At 37.1% G+C, this 19,585-nt stretch overlaps 1 protein-coding gene across 1 annotated transcript in view; it reads right to left on the reverse strand.

Annotated features, from left to right (window-relative positions):
* Usp34 (ubiquitin specific peptidase 34) overlaps positions 1-19,585 on the reverse strand; it is a 239,249-nt gene that overhangs the window by 67,732 nt on the left and 151,932 nt on the right. Inside the window, exons 36-43 of the mRNA XM_008844481.3 lie at positions 17,216-17,256; positions 16,948-17,072; positions 14,006-14,158; positions 12,808-12,912; positions 9,493-9,548; positions 9,275-9,395; positions 6,351-6,534; positions 5,629-5,789 (exon numbers count right to left, since the gene is read on the reverse strand). Of these exons, the coding sequence (XP_008842703.1) occupies positions 5,629-5,789; positions 6,351-6,534; positions 9,275-9,395; positions 9,493-9,548; positions 12,808-12,912; positions 14,006-14,158; positions 16,948-17,072; positions 17,216-17,256 (946 nt within the window). The remainder of the gene's footprint in view (positions 1-5,628; positions 5,790-6,350; positions 6,535-9,274; positions 9,396-9,492; positions 9,549-12,807; positions 12,913-14,005; positions 14,159-16,947; positions 17,073-17,215; positions 17,257-19,585) is intronic.

The following is a 19,585-nucleotide window of genomic DNA, read 5'->3' on the forward strand; positions in this document are numbered from 1 at the left end:
CTTATATTTCATTCGTTAACATTATATCTCAGAAAAATTAAATTATTATTTTTTATTACAATAAATACAGCTATGGTCATTATGATGATAAGTTGAAGAGATATTTTTTAAAAATTGGTTTTTAGATCAATACTCACATGTTGATTTACAAGAATATGTAAATAGTTCAAGTATGCAACAAATACCTTACAGAAGTAAATCAAAGTATCACATTTTATTATTAATCATATCCTTAACTTTTCTGAAACAGTAATATACTTTAACACTAATGAGAAATATTGTTTGTGTTTCTGAAAACAATCTAAAGCATCAAAATACTAAAAACCAAGAGTAGGAAATCTGGCTAGACTTACTTACAAGCTAGTTGCCGTTACTTATTTTTAGTTTACGTATGTATGCATATGTGTGTGTGTGTGTGTGTACGCGTGCGCACGTACATGTTGTATGTAGGCCAGAGAGCAATCCTGGGTGTTGTCCTCAGGCTGTCACCTTATCTTATTTTGTTCTTGTTGAGACGTCTCCCTGTAGCTCCAGCTGGCCTGGAACTCACAGAGATCCGCCTGTCTCTGCCTCTTAAGTGCTGGGATTAAAGGCGTGTATCATCACACCCTGATTGTCATCTTATTTTTTTAAGACAGAATGGCTCAGTAACTTGGCTAGACTCAATGGCCAGCAAGCTCCAGGAATCCTCTTGGATTTGCCTTCTTGATGCTAGCATTAGAAGTGTGCACCACACCATACTTAGCATTTTACATGGGTGTTGGGGGTCAAACTATGATCCTAATGGCTTGCATGGCGAAGCACTTTGCCAACTGAGTCATACTTGCCTTACCAAACAAAATGCTGGGCATGGAGGCACATGTCCTTAATCCTAGCACTCAGAAGGCAGAGGCAAGCAGGTATCTGTGAGTTCGAGACTAGTCTGGTATACACAGTGAGTTCTAGGTTACCCAGGAAAATGGTGAGATCCTGTTTCAAAGAAAACAAAACAAAACAAAACAAAAACATCTGACAACAGGCTCTCAGGTTGTTTAGGCTTGCCTGGAACTTTCGATCCCCTGGTTTCCACCTCTCAAGTGTTGGAATTATGGTGTTTGCCTCCATTCCCAGTATTGAGAGTTAGTTCTAGATACATAGAAATTAAAGGAGCGATCCACATACATGTCAAGTGTTGAACAGATACACTAAAATTCAAGTATTGAAATAAACCTAAAAAGCAGATATTATTAATACTACAAATTATGTAATTGTGAATCTCATTGAGAGCATCATGGCATATCAATTCTCCTGTATATCAACAGTTTATTTGTGTCACTCTTATAAGGAACATGGTTTTGCTGTTTAGGAGCTTGTAATCAAGTTGTGGTTATACAATAAGGATTATAAGAGATCTGTCCAGCATATACTACCAAACTGGATTCAAGAAAATGGAAAAAATACCTCTAGTATACTCCTGATATACGGCAGGCTTACTATTTCAGATTATGAAAGCAGTCATTAAAAATGAAAATTTCAGCATCTAATAGATATAAGATAAACAAAGTGCTAACTCTGAATGTAGTGTTCATATTCTGTGTCTCTCTCTCTCAATTTAAGACAGGGGTTCAGGTAAAGCTCAGCATGCCAGCACCTATATGGTGGCTAACACACTCCTAACTCCAGTCCAGAGCATTTGATGCCCTCTTATGGCCTCCATGGGCATTGCATGACACAGGTATACTTACATACACACAGGCAAAACACTCATACACATAAAATAAAAAAGATCAAAACAGCCAGGCATGGTGACACATGCCTTTAGTCCCTGCGCTTGGTAGGCAGATGAAGGTGGATCTCTGCAAGTTCAAGGGTTCAAGGCCAACCTGGTTTACAATGTGAGTTCTAGGTCAGCTGGGGCTATAGGGAGACCCTGTCTCAAAAAAAAAAAAAAAAAGGCCAAGTGTTGATGAAATGTGGAAAAATTAGAATCTTGCACATTGCAAAGGTGTGTGTCTCCCATGGGAAAAGTATTGAGATTCCTCACAAAGGTAAATATACAATCATTTGTGACCCACTGTATACTTCTAAGAGAATATACCCACAAAAAGTCAAAGCAAACGCTCAAGCAAATACTTATATACCCATGTTCATAAAAGCAGCATTCAGAAAAGGTAAAAGGTTGGAGCAACCTATATGCTCTCAAAGAATAAATAAATATAATGTTTTATGTGTGTTTGTTAAACTGGTATTATCCAATCGTAAAGAAGGAATCTGAACTTTTCTTATAATCTAATGCTATAGCTGAAGATAACTTTGCTGCTGGAGGATTGATGGATGTAACACTGCTTTACAACAGAAGCTTGAAGACTGGCCAAGCATAGGGAATCCACAAATCTGCCAAAAGCCTTAGACAAGGTTTTGTAATGAGCCTATGTATGCCAAGTTGATGGAAGCCCTTTGTGCTGAACACCAAATCAACTTAATTAAGATTCATGACCACAATAAACCAGGGGAATGGATAGGCCTCAGCAAAACTGACAGAGAGGGAAAACCACTTAAAGTGGTTGGTTGTAGCCATGTAGTGGTTAAGAACTATGGCAGAGAATCTCAGGCCAAGGATGTCATGGAAGAGTACTTCAAAAGCAAGAAATGAACAACAAAAATTTGGTACATTTTTTATAAAAGGAAATCGGAAGAAGGAAGGAAGCAAAGGAATGACATATCCTATGACATGAGAAAAACATTATGAAATTATTATTATTTGGTCTTTCTGAGAAAGAGTCTCCTTGTAGCCCTAGCTGGCCTGGATCTTGCTATGTAGATCAGGCTGGCCTTGAATTCATAGAGACCCACTTGCCTCTGCCTCCTGAGTGCTGAAATTAAAGGCATGTGCCACCATGCTAGGCCCCCACTATGGAATTATGATAAATGAAATAAACCACTCGTATCCATTAATAAAAGTACTACTATGATCCTATAAATAGTTGAATTCAGAGATGAAAGGCAGAATAGCAATCTCAAAGGGCAGTAAGAAGGCAGAATGAGTTTAAAGGATATAGACATTCAGTTGGAAAATGTGAAAAAGTGCCCAAGATGTATGCTGCTGACAGCTATAGTTCAATGTGAATGTCCTTAATGCCACAGAACATAGCACAAGTATAAATACTTAGAATCACACATTTCATTTTTGCATATTTTAATCATTAATCAGAATACATGTAACTCTGTTTAATCTTTCTGTGAACATCAGAAAAGGGCATTAGAAAAAAACAGGAGTAGACATGTATAATCTCAGGTCTCAGTCACACTCAAGTTACTGAGAGACTGGCCTAGGGTATATGAGACTCTGTCCTCAAAAAAAGATTAAAGACATTTTGTTGAAGGACCAAGCAAATTTCTGTATCGAATTCTATCAATACTTTTTCTGGGGCTGGAGAGTTGCTTCTGTGGTTAAGAGCACTTGCTACTTTTGCAGATAACCTGGGTTTGATTCCCAGATCCCACGTGACTGCTCAACACTGTATGTAACTCCAGTACCTGGGGATCCAACTTCTGCTTTCCTAGAGGCACCATGTATACACATGGTGAACATATATATATGCAGGCAAAACACACATACCATAAAATTAAAACAAATAATATTTTTTAAAAAGGAGGTGGGGTGGGGAGGGGGCTGGGGAGATGGTTCAGTGGTTAAAAGCATGTACTGTTCTTCCAAAAGACCAAAGTTGAATTCCCAGAACCCACACAGGTCTACTCACAACTGCCTATAACTCTAGCTCTTGGGGATCCAATGTCCTTTTATCTGCACAGGCACCTCCCCCCATACGCACATAACCCCCTCATATACAAATATCTGAAAAATAAAAACTATTGTCTATGTAAGTCTGGGGATGTAGTTCAGTGGCATAGTATTTGTCTAGCATTCCCAAATTAAAATTTCAAAGTGCATCCTATATTTTCCAGATAAAGTATAAATTTTCAAAGAATTCTAAGGGCTTGGTAACCTCAATTGGTAGTTTGCCTAGCATGGGGACACTGAGTTTGATCTTCAACACTACATAAACTGGATATAGTGGCACATGTTTATGAAACCAGCACCTGAAAAATAAGGACAGGAGGATCAAAAATTCAAGGTTATTGTCACATCTCAGGCTTGCCTGGGACTCCTGAGATTGCTTCACAAAAATAAAATAAAGCAACATTTAAAAAGAAATGCAGGTCTAAGTTCAACTAAAAATCCACTTAAACTTAAAAATCATCACTTTATGTTCCTGCTCATTATTGACAATGCTAAAAGCTTAACGTGCTCATTAATATGAACACGGAGCATCAAAAGGTATTGCCATGTCAGTAGCTACAAAGAAAATCCCTGGGGCTGGAGAGATGGCTCAGCAGTTAAGAGCACTGACTGCTCTTGCAGAGGACCCAGGTTCGATTCCCAGCACCCACATGGTGGCTACGAATCATCCTTAACTCAAGTTCTAGGGGAATCCAAAGCCCTCTTCTGACCTCCGCAGCATTGCACAACATGGGTGCACTCACTTACATGCAGGCCATACTCATACACTTAAAATAATAAATAAAAGAGTTTAAAAAAAAAAAAAGAAAATCCCTAAACATGATTCTTTAGTAATACGGGCTTTACAAAAACTATACAGATGGGTCCACTAAATTTAGTAACAAGAATGTCTACAAATTAAATGAACACATTGAACTATAGAAACAAATTTCTAAAAATTTATTATTTTTATTTTATGTGTATGCGCGTATTGCCTGCATGTAGATAAGTGTACCCGTGTCATGCAATACCCACAGAGGACAGAAGAGACTGTGGGATCCCCTGGAACTGAAGTTACGGACAGTTGTTGGCTGCCATGTGGGTGCTGGGATTCAAACCTGGGTCTTTTGCAAGAACAGTCAGTGCTCTTAACCACTGTGCTATCTCTCTAGCCCCCTAAATTTTAAAGTCCAATATAACTGAAGCAAAAAACCTAAACCCATTGGCGTATAATGTAAACTGGACATCTTGAAGAGTAACTAAAATCTATTAAAGGATCCATGGAAGATACATCACATTATAAGGTTTAGTAGGGCGGGTGGGGTGGGGGGATAAAAACATAAAGTCTGTTCACCAAAAAAAATCAAAGTAACAATCTGTGGTAAAACAAGAAGCAGAGGTTATTCAAAGTAGGTTCACAAACTTACTTATTTTGAGCTAAGTCTAAAAGAAAGCAACTCAGTAACTCTCATACTACTACTTGTTCTGGGGTTTTTAAAGATTTATTCATTTTTATTTATTTTTTGTCATTTTGAGACAGGGTCTCCCTGTAGCCCCAGCTGTCCTGAAACTATGTAGACCAGGCTGGCCTTGAACTCAGAGATCCACCTGCCTCTGCCTCCCAAATGCTGGGACCACAGGCGTGCGCCACCACACCCGGCATTCCAGTTTTATTTTATTTTATTTTTTGGTCTTTGTGAAGCTGGGTCTCCCTGTGGCCCCAGCTGTCCTGGAACTCACAATGTAGACCAGGCTGGCCTTGAACTCACAGAGATCCACCTGCCTCTACCTCCCAAGTGCTGGGACTACAGGTGTGTGCCACCATGCCCGGTTCCCAGTTTTAATTTTTAAAGTGAGAAAAATGCTACCTTAGCAGTGAAGACAGCCTGTCTTGCCTCAGGTATCATATAAAGTTGCTGAATAGTGGAAGCCAAGTAGCAAGTAGCTCCAAGGTTTGTTAGGCCAACAAATCTACATTCTGCACGAACATCCTCATGAGGCCAGTAGTCCCACTTATAAGGTGCATGAGCTGCTGACAAAAAGGGAGAAAAGGGTGCCCCCAAACAAACTTCAAACATATCATGCTTTAATTAACAACTACTATCTCCACTAATTAGCTAGTTAATATGTATAGAATATTATACAAGATTTTTTTTTTGGTCTTTTTGAAGCAGGGTCTCCCTGTAGCCCCAGCTGTCCTGGAACTCACTATGTAGACCAGGCTGGCCTTCAACTCAGAGATCCGCCTGCCTCTGCCTCCCAAGTGCTGGGACTACAGGCGTGCGCCACCATGCCCGGCTACAAGATAATTTTTAAAATGAGTTAAGAACACATTTTTAAAATTAATTCTAAAAATTCATATAACAGCCAAAACTTTATTTTACTTGGTACCAAATTTCCCAAAGAAAGTAAAATATTTACATTATCTATTAAGGTTTTCTATACTTTTCTATTAAAAACCAATGTTGAATATCCTACACAAAAAAGTTGTATAATATAGTATGTAAAAAGTGGATTCTTTAAACAATACCCTTTAAAATTTTTCATTCTGCACTGAAATTGATAGATTAAAGGATAACAAGATGCTTACACTGCATGTGTTGTGCCATCACCCAGTTGTGTATTAGCCTGTAGTTCTCAACAGACCCTTTTACCATCTCTACCAACAAATCATAAGCAGCAGCTCTTGAAGAATGTGATTTGCACTTGGGCTGTAGTCGATCCTTTAGACTGGGCAACAAAAACAGAAGATTGAAGATATCTCTTAAAAACTCCTGGGGAGGGGAGGAGAGAAAAGTAGGTATGTTATCTAAACTTGGATATACAATAATATTCCAAATACAGTTACACAGAATAAAATAGATATAGAACTAAATACAATTTGCTAGAATATTAATCAAAGGTTTATAGCAGGAGCATGTATTGTCATCTCAAAGTCAGCAATAATGAATGCTCATTTCACTCACAGAAAATGGAAAGTAGGGGAACTATCTTTTACCTCCTCTCTTCATAGTTAATAGCTATTTTATAAATTATTCATGTACAATGTTATTTAACATTGTACAAGTTAACAAAACATTCTGTTAAGGCCTGTGACTCCCTACTTTGCCTATCAACAGGTCCTAAGGTGTCTCTCAGTTAACAGCAAGAGCAAAAGCAGCAGCTTATTCATACTGAGCATAGACAGTGCTAAAAGTCCCCAAAACATAGAGGAAGAGAGGTTAAGAATCTTGCTAGTAATCAGAAAGGTGGCGGGTGCAACACTTAAGATTAAAGACATCAATCTCTTATTCATTATCTGTTAATTCCAAGTTTAAATCGAAGCAACAACCAGGAGACCTAAATTGTTTTAATGGAATACATTTTTGGACCCTCATTTTCCTAAAGAAATCTGGATAACAGGTTATCTTACTTTTTGTTAATGAAGCAGAATTTTAGAGTTTATTAACATTTTTATATAGGCTTAAGCCAAAGTAGGAAAAGAGGTGCTAATATCTGATCTAAGAATTCAGAAGTGAAATTGCTGTCATGAAGACACAAAGTAACATGTTTCCTTCACTAGAAAACAAGTATTTTAACAGCAAGTCTGAACTGGGTAATAACTAGCTTAACAATGAACTATCTTTGCCAATAAGCCTAGATCTATAAATGAAATGAGCGATGTCACTCTAGTGATTTTGACAAAGTGTACTTTAAAGCCTCTGATAAAAGTACTTTACCAGAAATATTGAGCTGGTTAAAGCTTCCTCAAATGAATAGTATTTTTATTTATTCTTATTCTGAGCCTATCAAGAAAGCAGATGTCTCCAAAGAAAGAGAAATGCTGATGTGACTATATTCATTTAATATAATCATGGTAAAGTATATGCCACAGAAAGAAGAACCTCTTACCCTGCTGTCTGACAGAAAGTAAAAAATGGTTTTTGGTGACAGACCATAATGTAATGCAGAAGAAATTGAGAAGGCCAGCCATGGTAGCTCATGCCTATAATGTCAACACTTAGGAGGTGGAGGCAGGAGGAACCAACAAATCCAACAATAAAAAATAGTTAAAACATCTCTATTTCCATTATAAAAAGCACATAAACGTTTCTTAGAAACTACATCTATAGGGATGGCAAAATGGCTCAGAAAGCAAAGGTGCTTGCTGCCAAGCCTGACAACCAGAGTCTGAACTTGTACTCCATCCTTGAAAACCTTCACCTATGTGCACCCACACACATATACAGGCAAACAGAAAATAAGCATATGTTAAAAATAAAAGAATTCACATCTACAATAGAGGAAAACAAGGTGCACATGACTATAAGCACTTGGGAGGTAGAGACAGAGGGAGGATCAGGATTCAAGGCCAGTCTTAGCTACATACTGAGTTCAAGGTCAGCCTGCTACTTGAGACCTTGTCTCAAAAACAAAATATCCGGGACTAGAGAGATGGCTCAGGGGTTAAGAACACTGGTTGTTTAAATCCCAGCACCCACATGGCAGCTAACAACTGTCCGTAACTCCAGTTTCAGGGGATCTGATGGCCTTTTCTGTCCTCCTCAGGCATCGCACAACATGGGTGCACTTACCTACATGCAGGCAATACACTCATACACATAAAATAAAAATAATAAATATTAAAAAAAGAGAAAATACCCTAGCCATATTTTATTCTTTCCAACATCTTTTCTTTTCTTTTTTTGCTGAACATGTTATCAAAAACATCAATTTATTGGCTTAAGTTTTCAATCTTAAGTCTGAATATCTAATTCTTCTCACTGAGCAAAACTGAGGCAGGAGTGCTTCCAATAAATTGCATAAGGTGTGACAGTTGTAGTGTCAAAGTATGCTAGGACAGCCACTAGGGAAAAACTGTGTATTTGAAAAGACTAAAAGTAAGTAGGATATGATTGCACATGCTTCACATGTCTGTAAACCAAACACGTGGAAGATAATAGTCCTACAAAAAAAAATTAAATGTTGGTAATAAAGTATAATACTGTTAATCTGTTATACATAAAAAGTATGTCAATTAAAATACTAGTGGGAAAAACATCAGTAGTGAGCCAAGAAAGTGCTGGTGGGCTTTGTGGAGTAGAAGAAATAGTTAGGTAATTGTCAGCAGAGTCATTAGATACTGCAAATATTCAATACATGTTCCATGCAGGCCTTTCAAATATGAAAAAAGGTATGAAACAATGATAGAACTATCATGATTACATAAGTCATCCACTGTGTAAGTGAAATATTAACTCACAATTTAAAGTATTACCTGAAACTATTCAATCCCTTAGCAACCATAATATTAAAGTAGAGGCTTTCTTTAGTAATAGGAATTAACATCTGCTCTTAATTCTAAAAAAAATGGACAGTCCAAGCTTTATATTTTCAGAGTTCCATTTATTCAAATTTCACCATTAAATTTCAGCAAAATTTAGATATACGTATTTTTAAATAGAACACATGCAATATAAAAACAAAAAGTTTCGATCATATTTCACATATATATTTCAGTATTTTAACACATACCTGTCCTTCCCTTGAAAACTTAAAGGGTGGCTTGTGTTTAATAACACTTGTTGCAAGCCTTAGGAGTCCAGTAAGTCCGTCATCTTCTATATTACCATCTAGATGATCAAGGATCTCCCTACTATTAAAAGGCAAAAAGAAAAAACACAGCAAACAAAATAAGAGAATTCTGACCTTTATCTTTCCTCAATAATACTTTAATTTTACATCAAATTTACCTGCGAATACAGTCAGCCAAATGTCTTGCCAAAGCATCTAAATCAAGGAGTGTTGTCTTAACAGAGAAAGAAAACACAAAATTTAAATAAATAAAAAGATTTTTATGTTTAGTGTCATACACATTAGAAAATACAAATCATTTCCTTAAAGGTAAGTTTTTTGCTTCTTGCAAATTAAGTTAGGAACGCAACAGATTGCTACATAATATCAATGAATAAAATTATATTTAAAATAAAATACTAATAAGTCTTATCCAAAAGAATCAACTGAATGTTGGTAAGGATGACAGCCAAAGTAAGCAACTGAGGTAATAGCAAGTTTGTTTTGCTTTTATTTTGTAAAATAGGTTCAGCAAGATATAATTATATACAGGAATATGAGATGGCTTTTCCTTTTGTTCACTTTTGTTGTGATGCTGGGGACAAACCTAGAGCAGTAGAGAGACTAGCAATATACTACATTACTGAATTATATTATCCTTAAACCCTAGCATTTGATTCTAGCATCATCTCTGAACTAAGTTTAACAATAAACTAAATACTGGAACTAATTTCTGACAGTTTTAATTTTTATAAGTGAGTAATCAAACATATAACTGAGTCAAAACATATAACACAGAAGTTAATTCATAACCACTCAAAGAAACTAAATGTCAAAGAAGAAAAATTAGTTTGATAAGAATAAAATGTGTTAGGCTGGAGAGGTGGCTAGGAGTTTAAATGTGCATACTGCTCTTGCAGAGGACCCAGGGTTCAGTTCCCAGCACCTACATGGTAGCTGACAACCATCTGTAACTTCAGTTCCAGGAGATCCAATGCCCTCTTTTGGCTTCTACTGGCACCAGGCATGCATGTGTTCACACACACACACACACACACACACACACACACACACACACTCATAAGATAAAAATGAGTTAAGTATTTTTGAAAAAGGGAAAGTAATTTATTCTTAAGCCTAAATAAACTCCAGATTTAAAAAAATTAATGTGCATGTGGTATTACTATTTTAAAAAGAATTAAGTTAAAAATACTTGAATATTAATTTTCCAATTATTTCTTAAATTCCAAATAAAAAGATTTAAAAACTTATAATATATAAAATAAAAACGAGATGGTATAACCACCACAGGTTTTTTTTTTTTTTGTTTTGAGATAGGGTCTCCTTATAGCTCCATCTGGCCTAGAACTCATTTTGTAGACCAGGCTGGCCTAGAACTCACAGAGCTCTACCTGCCTCTGCCTCCCAAGTGCTGGGATTAAAGCCGTGAGCCATCACAGGTTTGAATTCATTTATTTATTATTTTTATTTTATGTGTATGAGTGTATTGCCTGCATGTAGATAAGCGCACCTGTGTCATGCAATGCCTGCAGAGGTCAGAAGAGGCTGTCGGATCCCCTGGGACTGGAGTTACGGGCAGTTGTTAGCAGCCATGTGGGTGCTGGGATTCGAACCTGGTTCTTCTGCAAGAACAACCAGTGTTCTTAACTGCTGAGCCATCTCTCCAGCACCCTCCACCACAGGTTTGTAATGAGGTATATATAGTATACTTTCTTTCATAAACATGTAGGAGCTAAGAGATGTTTCCTAAATAAATAAATCCTTATCATGTTTTCCTTATTTATTCAGAATCACCATAGATACATTTTTGGCTTAACTAAAATTACATAAAGGGAATAGGGGCGTGGTGGCACACACCTTTAATCCCAGCACTTGGGAGACAGAGGCAGGTGGATCTTTGTGAGTTTGAGGCCAGCCTGGTCTACATAGCGAGTTCCAGGACAGCTGGGGTTACAGGGAGACCCTGTCTCAAAAAAGACAAAAAATAAAATAAAATAAAATTACATAAAGGGAAAAATGAAAAGTCGATGCTCAAAGTTTATCTTAGAGATTTATTTGTGTAAATATTTCTTTGTTGGAGCTGGAGAGATGGCTCAGTGGTTAACAGCATTCATTGGCTGTTCTTACAGAAGACCTGGGGTTCAAGTCCCATCACCCACATGGCGGCTAACAACTGTCAGCAACTCCAGTTCCAGGGGATCCGACAGTCTCTTCTGATCTCTGCAGCCATTGCATGACATAGGTGTATAGGCAATATACTCATACACATAAAATAAAAAATAATAGATAAAGTATTTAAAAATATTTCTTTGCGCCATGACATGGTTGTCATATGCCTTTAATTTTTTTTTTTTTAATTTGTTGTGCAATGCTGGTAGAGGTCAGAAGAGGGTGTTGGATCCTCTGGAACCAGAGTTATGGATGGTTGTTAGTAGTCATGTGGGTGCTGGGAATTAAACCTGGGCCCTCCATAAGAGGAATTAGTGCTCTTAACCCCTGAGCCATTTCTCTAGGCCCCGCACATGCCTTTAAATAGCAGTAGTTTTGCGGTAGGTGGATCTCTGTTCATTTGAGATTAGCCTGTTCTACATAGGACAGCCAGTGAGACCCAGTCTCCACAAATAAAAACAACCCCGCCCCCCAAAAAAGCTTGGGGGGCAACTATAAAATATATATATATGCATATACATGCAACTATAAAATATATATACATATGAATTTAAAATACAAATTAAAGGGCAAAAAAAGATGGCTTGGGAACCAAGAGCATTGCTGTTCTTCCAGAGATCCTGAATTCAGCACACAGCATTCACATCAAGGTGCTCACAACCACCTGTAACTTTAGTTCCAGAGGATCCAATATGCTCTTCTGGCCTCCTTTGGACATTGCACTAATGTGCACAAATCCACAAAGAACACACACATACAGACATATTTAAAAATAAAAATGAAATCTTTAAAATACCAATTTCAGGGCTGGAGAGATGGCTCAGTTGACAGCACCCACATGATGGCTGACAACTGCTTTTAACTCCAGTTCGAGGGGATCTGATGCCCTCTTCTGGCCTCTGTGGGCAAGGCATGCACGTTGTGCACTTATACACATGCAGGCAATACATTCATATACCTAAAATACATGCAGGCCAAACACTCATATACATAAAAATACATTAATTAATTAAGAACAAATTTCACTTTCTAATTAAAATTTCACAAGCACAGATTTTAGAAAGGTCAGAAGATGACTTACTAGATACTTATAAATGAAGATATACTTTAACAATAATGTCAATGTGAAAAATAAGAAAGGAATTAGAGTATAACAGCAAGAAAATTATGTAAGAAAACATATGACAGTACCAACTATTTATAGAATAAAAAAGCACCCTTAACTAAAAGGGCAAATAAAATCATAAACATCCATGTGCAAAACATATCTGCTAACAACTTGATGTGAAATTTTCTGAACATACCTGACTAGCGTCCTTTATATGTATGTTGTCAACTAATTTGCATAATAACCAAAAATATTCTTTACATCCAGGTTTTAACATTGGTTCTTCTTCATAATCATCTACCTATTAAAACAAATTTAGACCACGAGAAATATTTTTAAAAATAAAATTATAATATGTTTAAGCAAATACAGATTTCATAAAATTAAGTGCCTAAAACAAATTAAATATTTAAACTCAAAGAAAAAAATGAGAGGTACCTATATAAGCAACACCAAATTTTAGAAAAATAATCTCAACCCATTTGGAAAAGAAATGAGAAGAAAATATGCAAATACCATAATATATCATATTTCTGAGACTATTAAAAATATTTTATTGATGGCTGCTGAATTTATCATGTGGTAAAAGCTTTTTACAAGGCTAATAACACAGTGGGCAAAACAAAAGAAAACAAAAAATTGGGACTATCATGAGAAAAGAAAGAGCCAACAAATTACAAATCCAACTGTGTTGCTCAGTGAGGGGGGAGCTATACCATGATTTTCTATTGCTCAATTTATTAAAAGACCCAGAACTGTGTAGGAACAAACAGTATTTACTTTTTTTTTTTCTTTGGGGGGGGGGGGCTTTTTGAAACAGGGTGTCCCTGTAGCCCCAGCTGTCCTGGAACTGACTATGTAGACCAGGCTGGCCTTGAACTCACAGAGATCCACCTGCCTCTGCCTCCCAAGTGCTGGGACTACAGGCATGTGCCACCATGCCTGACTTCAAACTATTCCTAAACATTATTCCTATTAAAGAGAACACAAAACTGAAACCAAAACACAGATTTTATTACTAATTGCAATAATGCTGCAAGGGTTGACAACAGTTATCTATTATTAAGAACTATATGATTAAAGTAGGCATAGTGGTATACTCCTATAATCCCAGCACTCCACAGGTGGAGGCAGGAGGATCAGAAATTCAAGGTTGTCCTTGGGTACACAGCAACTTCAAAGCTAGTCTGGGTATATGAAACCCTGTCTCAAGGACTGAAAGTAATCCTCAGCTATGTATCAAGTTCAAGGCCGGCCTAGGCAACATACTGAGATTCTGTCTCAAAAAACTATATGATTATTAACAGTAGGATAAAACCATGTGAGGTAACTATAAAGACATGATACACAGTAATGAACAGTGGGGCAAGGGCAAATACCCAGTAAAATCTCACCCTTATAGGTTTCAGTGCTTGAGCATCAGGAAGAAATTTCAGCAATGTTGAAGCAGCCAAAAGAAGAAAAGATCGATGGATTGAGTCTCCTCCATCTAGGCCTGACAGTGATAATTTATAGAGACCATTACAAGATTCATGACGAACCGCAGTCTAAAGAAAAAGACAAGTTCCAGAGTCAGTCTGAGTTAGTATTAAAAAGGTATTTGCAGGCTAGGGATATAACTCCGTTGATAAGTGCTTGCCTTGAGTTTGATCCCCAGCTTCAATCCCCAGCACTGTATCAATCAGGGATGGGGGAGCATGCCTGTAAATCCCAGCACTGGAAGATCAGAACTTCAAGATCATCCTCAGCTACACAGTGAGTTGCAGGCCAGCATAAGATACCCCAGATACTGGTCAAAGAATTCAAGGCTATCCTCAGCCAAGTTATCAAGTCTGAGCCAGATTAGTCAACAAGAGACCTCTCTCCAAACATAACAAGGCAAACAAAAAAACCAGCCAAACAACAACAAACAATAAAAATCCACAAACTAATCCCTGAGAAATGTAACACAGAAGTAGAGCAGTTGCCTAGCATGTGTGAGGACTTGAATTGAGCCTCAGTAATATGAAAGAAAGAGATAAAGAAAAAGGAAAAAGGGGGGAGGGGAGAGAGTAGACAGCAAAGCGGGAGGGAGGGAGGAAGGAAATCAGAAAGGGATCTAATATTAGCAGAAATAACTTGAGATAATTTTTTTTTTTTTTTTAGTTTTTTTGAGACCGGATCTCCCTGTAGCCTGAGCTGGCCTGGAACTTATTATGTAGACCAGGCTGGCCTTGAGCTCAGAGTGCTAGGACTAAAGGTGTACACCACCATGCCTAGCCTGAGATGACTTTTTAAAAAATTAATAGTTTCCTGTTGCTCAAAGGTGGTCAAAAGACATCTATGTAGCTGAGGTTAGCCTTGAACTCCTGATCCTCTAGATTGTACTGCCCAAGTGTTGAAATTACAGATGAGCACCACCATATATAAAAACATATTTACTTTGTTGTTCTTTTTTGAGACAGGGTCTTCCCAGTAGCCTCAGCTGGCCTGGAACTTGCTATGTATATCAAGCTGGCCTTGAACTCACAGAGATCTGCCTGCCTCTGCCTCCCAAGTGCTGAGATTAAAGACCCTGCGTCACCTGCATGGCAGGTACTGACTTCTTTAGCAAAGGATTTTATTTTATATTCTACTAAGGATCAAACAGAGAGCCTTATATATATAAGACAAGCAAGAGCTGTACGACTGAGCAACAAACATACCAGATCTAACAATACATTTTAAACAAGATATTTTAAGTATATACACATGCATGTAAATAATACATAATCGTAGGCAATATATAAATATATGTTAAAAAATGTTAATAAAGGGGCTGGAGAGATGGCTCAGTGTTTAAGAGCACTGGCCACACTTGCAGAAGAACCAGGTTCAGCTCCCAGCACACACATGGTGGTAACAACCACTTGTAATTCCAGTTCCAAGGACTCCAATGCCCTCTTCTGGTCTCCGCAGGCACTGCACGACATGGGTGAACTTACATGCAGAACACTCATTCACATAAAATTAAAACTATAATAAAAATTTTTAATTGCAAAAAAGGAGAAATGTCTGATTATGACCATACAAAAAGAAAACAAAGATAAAAGACAGGTACAAGAAAGGGGGATTAAAGAGGTTTTTATAACTAAGTCATTTACAACAAAACTAATAAGATAAAATATTTTTTAGAACCACAAGCAATTAGAAAGTACTTAAGTCAGTTCACTTCATAGGTACCTTGGACAGAGCCAGAACAAGAACACACATAGATCCATAATTAATAGAGGTAGGCAAGGTTGAATTTAAATTAAAAAAAAAAAAAAAAAAAAAAAAGGCCCATGTGGTGGCACATGCCTTTTGTCCCAGCACTCGGGAGGCAGAGGCAGGTAGAACTCTCTGATTTCCAGGCCAGCCTGGTCTACATAGTGAGTTCCAGGCCAGCTGGGCTACAGGGAGACCCTGTCTCAAAAAAAAATAAATAAATAAAAAAGTAAACAAAAAAGGACAGATATGTTAGTAAAAGTCTCTACAGTTTTACCTGCTAATTAGAAATATTGTCAACATAGAAAACAAAATATAATTTGGTTTACAAAAGTTTTTGGTATTGATTTTTTTAGTCTTATTCACCCTGTTCATTTAAATGGAAAAAGCAACAAAAACTTTTCTAAAACACAGTAAATTGCTACAAATGTTAAAGCTCTTCATATCACATACCGAAGGAAAAACAGGAAAGAAAGAAAAAATTATGATGCCAAAGATGAACCCCAAGGCCTGGTACATCCTACCATCAAACTACATCCCAATTGCTGAGAAAAAGCTCTATTTTTACATTTAAAACAGTGGGGACATGTGAGAGAGCTAGAAAGAGGCTCATTAGATGAATTGCTTGTATATAAGCATGAAGACCAGAGTTCGGATCTATGTAACTCATAGAAAATGAAGGCCCATCTGTAATCTCAGTGCTTGGGAAGCAAAGAGCGAGCACCCCTGGGGCAAGCTGGCTAGGTACATGAGCCCAGCTGGTGAGCTCTAGGTTCAGAAAGACACACTGCCTTAGTAAATAAAGCAGGGTGGTCAAGGAAGACATACACATACATACACACACACACACACACACACACACACACATCATATGCAGGAAAAAAAACCCTACAAAACCCAATGAATATAAACATTGAAGAATGACAAAAATCAATCATTCAGAATGTATATTCATACTTCTTAAATGAGGAGATTCTATGCCTAAAAGGATTAAATAGGTGTGACATAGTTACAGAATCATGCACATTTGCTCACCATTCAGTCTTGTTTAATTAACAACACTAATAATACAAAAACTTATGAAAAGTAGAATCAATAATCTTTATCTTACCTCAGGAATAAGGAGGGTCAACTTCTTTAGCCAATCTTGTAAATGATCACTATCAGCAAGGCTAGATTTCACTAAAGAACAGCAATGAGCCCAGCTCACCAAGAGCCACATTGAATAATGTGAAACTTAAAAAAAAAAAAAAAAAAAGTATTATACAGACTTTGCTACAAAGATGACACAATGTTCATGATTGAAGATAAAAATATATCACCATATCTATTATTGCAACCTTTACTTACTAAAAAAGTTAACTTTGATGAATTCTTACCTTCATGTCTGGATCTGTGGTCAGACTGCGCTTTCAAAACTCTGTAAAGTAAAAACATACCATCCTCAGTAATTAAATACTGAAGTGAATTAAAAATAATTATCATATGTACGTTAAAGTTTAAACTTTACCCGAACAGATTAATTTCAAGAAAAGTACATATTTAAACTATGGTAAATCATTTATTTTTAAAATCACTGGTAAATGAAATTCTTAGAAGTGTAACATGATGGTTTTCAGAGGATGGGTTAGAGGAGGATGGCAGGATAGGGAGTTGTTGTCAAGGGTAAGAAGCTTCAGATAGACAGGAAGTTTTTCTTTTTTCTTTGTCTTTTTGAGACAGGGTCTCCCTATGGCCCCAGCTGTCCTGGAACTCCCTGTGTAGACCAGGCTGTAGAAGAATAAGTTTTAAGATCTATTGTACAATAGTGTAATAGTCAATAAAATTGTACTGATCTGAGGTATAGAGAGCTTAGTAGGCCTTTTTACAAACTGCATCAAAGGCCTTTTATTTAACTAGGGAAATGCCCTACCACTGAGTTATATCCCTAGCACAAAGTAGCAAACTCTTACCCAGCATGTGAAATGCCTTACGTTTGATCCTTGGTACCACACACACAAAAAGAATGGCACTATTACAAAAACAAAGGATGGCTGGTGTTGAAGGCCTATAATCCCAGTTAATCAGGAGGCTAAGGCAGAAGACTCTTGGCGTAACTAGGCTACAGAGTGTGTTGAAGATCAGGTGAAGCAACTTAGTGAGACTTTATCTTAAAACGACAAGCTAAAAGAAGGCTGTGAAAATAACTCAGTGTAGAGCATCACACTAACATGCACAGGGGACAAGGTTGGACTCCCAGTATTGCAGAAAAATAAATAATACGTAAGAATTAAAAACTATTTTTAAAATACTAGTACATATCACTTTTAACATTTATTTGTGTGTGTGTGTGCATGTATGTGTAGACACAAGTGTGCCACGGTACATGTGTAGAGATCAGAGGACAACACGTGGGAGTCAGTTCTCTCTTTGCATTATGTGGGTTCCAAGTAGTCTAACAGTCAGACTTGGCAGCAACTACTTTTACCCTCTGAGCCATCTTGCCAGTCTCAAAAAATGAGATTTTAAAGAAACAAAAAGTCCCCTATGTTATAGATTTAAAAATAACAAAAACAAGTTAATATAGCAATCATTTGACCTTTACTTCAGTAATTTTTTTTGGCATAATTTAGCACTGTGGGCAGCATGCTCCTTTACCATATTGCTGACCCTTGTTTGTTTTAGAAAAAGCAGGATCCTCAGATGTAGCTCAGGCAAGTCTTGAACCTCAGCCTCCAAAACAGCTGATATTATGGAAATATGCCAACATACCTGGCTGTCAGGTTTCATTTTTATCATATTGGCACAACATATTTGACCAAAGGGGAACCTATACAATCCATACCTAAGCATTGAAAGATTTTTTTAAAAATTTTATTATTTTTATTTTATATGTATGCGTGCATTGCCTGCATGTAGGTAAGTGCACCCATGTCGTGCAATGCCCACAGAGGACAGAAGAGGCTGTTGGATCCCCTGGGGCTGGAGTTGTGGACAGTTGTTAGCTGCCATGTGGGTACTGGGATTCAAACCCGGGTCTAGTTTGCTGAGCCATCTCTCCAGCCCCAATTGGAAAATTTTTAGTAATAGGCAAAATGTTCATTCTAGCCCCTTAAGTGAGGGCCTATGAAAACTTTACAGTAGAGGACAATAATTAAAACAGCACAAGGGATTAAGGGGAATGAACTAATATTGCTAACATGTTAATGAAAAAGCTCTACTGGAATGAACTGGCAGTGATTTGTTTGTTTGTTTGTTTGTTTTAGACAGGGTCTCCTTATAACCCCAGCTGGCCTGGAACATACTAGGTAAAACATGCCGGCCTCAATCTCACTGAGATCCACCTGCTTCTGCCTCCTGAGTGCTGGGATTGAAGGCCTGCGTCACCATGCCATTTAAAAGTGATGAAAACAACTTTTTAAATCCTCTGTGTATAACAAAATTCAGCATAATAAAATGTACTATGAATATTTGAAAATTAATTTTTCATACTCAACATAATTTATATAACTATATAAGATATATAACCAAGTTTCCATATATTAACAAACCATTTCTTCACTTGAAATTTGTTAATTTTTCTTACATTATTAAAAATCTGCAAAGTAGTACAAATGGGATGGTGTTATCTGTTTATTTATTTACATTTATGTGTATGAGTATTATGCCTGGATGTATCTAAGTGAACCACATGAATGCAATGGCCAAGAAGGCCAAAAGAGGGCATCAATTCCCTTGGAACTGGAGTTATAGAAAATTGTTAGTTATCA

Source organism: Nannospalax galili, unplaced genomic scaffold (assembly GCF_000622305.1).
Source record: "Nannospalax galili isolate Female #2095 unplaced genomic scaffold, S.galili_v1.0 scaffold682, whole genome shotgun sequence".
Classification (NCBI taxonomy): domain Eukaryota; kingdom Metazoa; phylum Chordata; class Mammalia; order Rodentia; family Spalacidae; genus Nannospalax; species Nannospalax galili.